The 6,211-nt window shown below is 48.7% G+C and overlaps 1 protein-coding gene across 1 annotated transcript; it reads left to right on the top strand.

Moving 5' to 3' along the window:
• The first annotated feature begins 2,044 nt into the window (after positions 1-2,044).
• AMER1 (APC membrane recruitment protein 1) lies at positions 2,045-5,500 on the top strand. The gene has a single exon (XM_065411333.1). It carries the CDS (start codon positions 2,045-2,047, stop codon positions 5,498-5,500), a length of 3,456 nt encoding a protein of 1,151 aa, XP_065267405.1.
• The last annotated feature ends 711 nt before the right edge of the window (positions 5,501-6,211 follow it).

Raw genomic sequence — 6,211 nt, 5'->3', positions numbered from 1 at the left:
CGCCTTCCCACAACTCTTAGCGGCGGAAGAGATTCTCTGTGGGATAGCTGCCCAGAGTGCACTGCTCTGAATACCACTGCAAGTGAACACGCTATTGCGCAGGCAGCTGACAGTGTGAACACACAACAGCGGTTTCCCTTCAGTGCTCTCTGAGTGGCGATGTAACTCTGCCAGTGTAGGCATACCCTAAGTTTAATTCCTCCCTTCTCCTTCCTGCCTTGGGTAAATGCACACTCCCTAGCATGGTTGGCGTTAACAGGAGGGATGGCCAAAGCATAATATCGTGCATCCCAATAACGTTGTTTAATCAAATTTACCAATGACTTAAGTACGTTTGCCAAGCAACAAGGGAACTCCTACAATGGAACTTGGGGTGGGTATACTGTGTATGTGTCAAGTGAATGCTTCTATAGCAGGGACCTCTAAGGCCATTATACACATCAGTGAAATTAGTGAGGCAGGTCAGTATTTTTTTCCCCCCTGCTTCTCAGAGGGGTGAAATTGAGGAACAGAGTGGTTGACTTGTCTGAGATCACACAGCAAATCAACAGCAGAGCTAGAAATAGCTCCTAATTCCCAGTCTAAGCTCTAATACTGTACTAAACTCACAAGTTGTACAGTGCAGAGCCAGTTCTGGTGTGGCAAAGTGCCCTCCTTTGCTTTCATTCTGTGTGCATGCTTAGCTACCATACATGCTGTCACTGCAGCGCAACAGTCTGTAGGGGGGAGGGGAGGATGAAGTCAGTTTTCAAATTGCTACCTGCGTATCACTCTGTTTTGTAATGTTCTAGTAACCATCACTTTAATATAATTACAACCTGCCCCATCCGCTTCTTAGCGATTAATTTTAGTGAACAGGGCGAACGCCAAGGCTTTTATTAATAATAGAAGCCAATAAAAATGCTGCTTTCTTGCTCCTCCGGTGACTGCCAGGTCCCCCAGAGATTCAAGTAAAATCCTTCGTCATCAGGATTTGCCCTCAAGTCGTGGGTGTTAGGAGGCCCATGATTTGGGTGGTTTTCCCCCCCCCCCACCCTCATACAGGATCTTTGTTTAAATTCGGGGTGAGGGGGAAGCTTTACTGGCCTCAGACCAGAAAAATCTAAGCTGCAGGCATAAAAGCCCAGCAGTGCATATCAATTTTCACTGGATTTATTCTCTTTTCCCCCACCCCCTCCATCCCTGTCCCAACGCCAAAAAGAAACAATTTTATTTTGTTCACATCGAGCCAGCATCAGATTAAAGCCTCTATCTCTGGTGTTTCTGAGATGATCTGATCAGGGAGGTTTGTACTGAACTGGTTTTTAATGTAATTCTAGCTTTCCTGAAAGATGTTTAAAGACAAGTGAAATCTAGTGCAAATAAAAATCACACTCTTTATTCAGAGAAACACTGTCAGTTTAGTGCTTGTGCTTTGAATTGGTTGTATTTAAGTGTTAAGCGCAAAATGTTGATAGGGAATATTTTGGAGAATTGTTTTGGAGAAGCAGAAAGGCGCCGAGATCACGGGGGCTAACTAATACTGGAAAGTTGGTGGTGACTAAAGTCAGTGCAGTGAGTTTGGTGGGTCTTTGTCCAGTACTCTGTGGAGATGTGGCAACAACACACATGCTCTCAGACAACCACAATGAGCCAGAGAAAGCAAATCTGTCTCTCCATATGGGAAGTGTTTATATTGAGGAAGTGGTACTTCTGCCTTGAGGATAAAATGGAGGCTTAACAAACTAGCAATCTGGCAACCAGCATTAAGTTCAAACCCCAGTCATTATTGAGAGGAGAGACAATAAAAAGAACTAACCTGTAGAGTGCGTTATAGAGGTCTCTCTAGCTAGTGTTCCAACTGTGGTCATGAATGTGCCCGACCTCTTTGCCTTGTTTCACCCACTCAAGTGATTCCAAGCCAAGCATTAATGGTTTCTCATGTCTCTCTTCTTTCTTTCGTCCCTTTAGATCAATCATGATGCTTTGGTCCACACGTCCTGAAGAAGACTCTGCTACCAAAATCTTTATTTCCAGCTAAATATACGTGGCTGTAACAGCTGCCATGGAAACGTGCTGTACAGAGGAGGCCGTTGGAACCAGCTCTCCATCTGTCATCTGCAGGCAAGTTGAGGGAGGAGACCGGAAGCAGGAGGAGAGCAGAGCAGGTGACCGGCTGCCTGAATGGAGCGATGTTTCTGTTGTGGCTGTGGAGCAGGCACCCCCTGGCAAGCTGAAGAAAACTGCCTTCAAGCTCTTTGGGGGGAAGAGGAACATATGCACCCTGCCAAGCTTCTTTGGAGGAAAAAATAAAGGCCAAGGGAAGGGAGCCTCCAAAAAGGGTCTCAGTAAAAGTAAGACGCACGATGGGATCAGCGACGTTGCGTATGAGGATGGGAAAGGGAGGTTGCGGTTGGAGAGCCCCTTGAATGGAGGGATGGACTCGCATCCTCGCCCGCTGCCAAGCTCTCAGAGCGCTCACTTGGCAACGGAAGCCAGCGTCAAATTTGAGTTTGGCAGGCAGGAGAGCTCTCCCCTGGGGAGTGCCGAGGGCTTTGAGAAAAAGCCCAATGGAGACAAATCGTTGTCCTTCCCTAGACCCAAGAAAGGGCTGAAGGGGCTTTTCAACAGCATCCGGCGCCACAGAAAGAACAAAACTGCCGAGTCTGAGAAAGCGGAGTGGGCTGCTGATTGTGGGGATGGAAAGCAAGCCAAGAAAACTCGAGAGGCGGGGGCTGAAACCCAGCGAGCCTCTGAGGAGGAGAGTCCAAGAGGCACCCCTCTCCCCGCACCATGCACAGGGAGCTTGGATGGTAACTGCTCACTGAGCACAACGACCAACCTTGGAGAAAACACCGACTGGCTCATGGCTGCTCAAAGTAGCTCGGAAGGAGATGCAGCAATGGTGCCTGTGGGCAAAGACGATATTCTAGATGTGAAATTGGATGCAGAGACTATCGTCTGTGCCAGCTCACCCTACGGTGGCCTCCCAGACTCACACCATCCTGACTACCCAGACAACGACCCCCCTTCAGTACACTCCGGAGACCAGCTCAGCTTGATCTTTGGAGATGTTACTTCCCTTAAAAGTTTTGATTCCCTCACTGGGTGTGGAGACATAATTGCTGAGCCAGACATCGACAGTATTGCTGAGAGCACGATCTCCGTGGAGCGCAGTAGAGATGCTGCCAAGAGAAGCTCATGCCTTGTCACTTACCAGGGAGGAGGGGAGGAGATGGCCACGCCAGAGGAGATAGAGGAGTACCTCCAGCAGCTGTGGGAGGGCACCACCGAGGCGGACAGCCGCTACGAAACCAAGCTGCCTCAGCCCATAAACAGTCCCAAGCTGCAGGGAGTGAATAGCAAGCTGGAGACTTGCGGCTTACGTGAGGAGGCGGCCCATCTGTACGCTGGAGGTGGGATGGATGATGTAGAGCTCTTAACACCGCCCAGTGACCAGCAAGAATCTGCCCCCAATAGCGATGAGGGTTATTATGACTCTACCACACCAGGGCCAGAGGATGAACTTGGGGAAATCAAGAAGGACCGTCTCCCAAGAGACAGTTACAGCGGTGATGCACTTTATGAGTTTTATGAGCCCGATGACACCCTGATGAGCCCCTCTCTCGGGGACGAATCCTTATTTGAGAGCAAAGCATCTCATCCAGAGATCTTCAGCCGCTTCTTAGACTTTGCTGTCCCTGCCGAGAAGAACCTTATTCAGATGATGGGGCAGAGCAGCGGAGTGATGGAGACTGAGGAAGAGAGGCTGGCTGCTATTCAGAAACAGCTGCTGTATTGGGAGCTTCAGAGGGAACCAGCTGCAAAACGTCTGGATGCCCCCAGCAAAGAGAAATGTCCCAGAGACCAGCAATACATTGAATGTAATACTAGAGCAGCCAAATTAATTGGCAAAAATCAGAGTTGCCTTGGTAGCGAGCAAGTTGCTTCTCCAGTTTTGAGCAGAAGTGTAGATGTTGGGATTTCAGTGTCGAGACTGGAAAATCCTGAGTGGAGGGACTTTCAAGGGACACTGTGTCCAGAAAAGTATTACAATGGCCAAAAAGCCCAAGGAAGTTGCCTTATTCAGCTCATGAAAAACAACTCTGTGTTTGATTCTGATTTGGATCATGCAGTGTTTGGGGGACTAAGTAGCTTAGTCCCAGCCAAAACTGTGACCGTGACCTATCCCAGCTACAGAACACATGACCCTGATAACTGTTTTCAAAATGAACACCGCAGCAGAGTGGAAAACTGCCTCAGGGAACCCCAGACAGAAAGTGAATGTGAACCCGAGCATGCTGTTAACTTCTCTCAAGCGCTGGTTGAGTTCACTAGCAACGGCACTCTCTTCTCCAGCCTCTCTGAAAGCCTGGGTAGCTCTGATTCGGGTTCTTCCTTCACTCAGAACCTTTCTGTCCTTCCAACCATGGTCACTTTTGACATAGTGGATGTGGAGCAGGAAGGTGAGGGAGAATGTGAGCAGCATCTGGAGATGAATGCCGACGAGGACATTGCTGCATCCTTTGAGGCCTTTGATGACAGCTACGTGCAAAAGGAGTCCTTTGCCGAATGTGATGAACGAATGTTCCCGGGGTATCCTCAAGACTCTTTCCAGAGCTGTAACTGGGGTGTTGGCAGCCTTCCCCGTCACCTGCACCTGCACGGCTTGAGCCCCTCCATGCCAGCACCACTCTCCATCAACAGAAGGAGCAGGTCACTTGACACGGAGAGCTTGGAGTTGGAGCTTGCAGATATGCCTCTCTCCAAGAATGGCCTTAAGCCTTGTCAGCTCTGGTCTAAATGGGACAGTGGCAAAAAGGACTCTGTCCCCAGGCTGAGCAGAAGCAAGGATAGCATTCAGCTGTCTCCTTCCGAAGGAGGAGAAGCTGATGGGGTCCTTACCTGGCCAGGGTTGCAGCATGTAGAGTACAAAGCCGAGCTTTCCTCAGGGGGAGAGAAACCGTGGAGCTGTACTCCAACTGCAAGGGCTGCTGTTGTCGAAAGCAACTGGAATACATCTGAGCAGTCAGAAGTGAATTCCCCTTACGTGTCCCTGGGATGGAACAATGCCAGGGAGACTCCGGACAGGATGCCTCAGGATACTGGGGCCAGTAATTTAATGCTTCAGACACCTAGACACATGGTCAGACCATCCAATTTACCTCTGCAGACTGAGACAAGACAGGCCCAAGAGGTGTCTAGCTCCTACAGGTATCCTAGAGAAAATATGGCCAAAAAGCTGGCTCGCGTGCTACCTTTGGGAGAAAAAGGGGCTGACTTACCTCAGAGCTTCGCTTTCACGCAGTCCCCTAACAAAACAGCAAAGTGCAAACTTGTTGGCATTACACAAGGAACGCTCCAGTTTCACGATGGCACTGAGACCTTAAAACCCTCAGCTTGCTTTGCTGAGCGTTATGGAAGCTCCAGTACAGACCTGCTGAAAGGGGGACCTGTACATGGGAACACGCTGCCCATTAGCTGTCAAAGCACTACAGTGAATGTAACGGTAGCCAAATAGCTAATACTGGAGGGGTGAGGGAGGGCAGCCAAGGGTTAACTTTCAGGGAGGGGTGGGGTGGTGGGAGGGGGAAAGTATACTTCAATGAGTGGTTTTCATTTAGAATTGGTCCAACAAAGATGAACTCTTCTCTCTTGCAGTTGCAGTTGGGTGCAGTATGTAGTCACTCACAATGCTGCTGGTGTTCTGCACTGCTGTGGGTGCTCTGTTGTGGTTTTGTGTAGGCCACCTCCTAGTGTCGTAGACTAATGCTTGAGGCACCAGTTTTTGTCAGTGTGAACCACCACTCTGTTGACTATAATAAACTGTGCAGAGCAAGTATCAATACATAGTGCAGTTGCTGTTGGAATAGAATCCCCTGGAAATAGACTCCCAGTTCAGGCTAGTTTTCTGCAGATCTATTTAAAGGAACACCATCAACTGCCAAAAATCATAACTCTGAATGTTTTTAACAAGAAATGAATGGCTGTAATTGTAGCATCAGAGGGATGATAAATAATATCTTCCCAGTGTGTTTGCTTTGTGCATTTGGCAACACTTGATACACACTCAGACTTATGGTTTCACGTGTGTGGTCCTTTCCTCCCATTTATGTGGATCTTTCACACAGTGACATGGGAAAAAACAGGAAAAAGTGGATGTAAAACTAGAAATTGGCAGGGGACTTGAGACAGGTGCAGTACCTGAAACTACTTAACAATTAGAACAATA

The sequence above is a fragment of the Emys orbicularis genome, chromosome 9, assembly GCF_028017835.1.
Source record: "Emys orbicularis isolate rEmyOrb1 chromosome 9, rEmyOrb1.hap1, whole genome shotgun sequence".
NCBI lineage: Eukaryota > Metazoa > Chordata > Testudines > Emydidae > Emys > Emys orbicularis.
This window is presented reverse-complemented; position numbering and strand designations above follow the sequence as displayed.

What these genes read in the sequence shown, in the direction of transcription:
- AMER1 (XM_065411333.1), top strand. Translation starts at nt 2,045, where the DNA reads ATGGAAACGTGCTGTACAGAGGAGGCCGTTGGAACCAGCTCTCCATCT.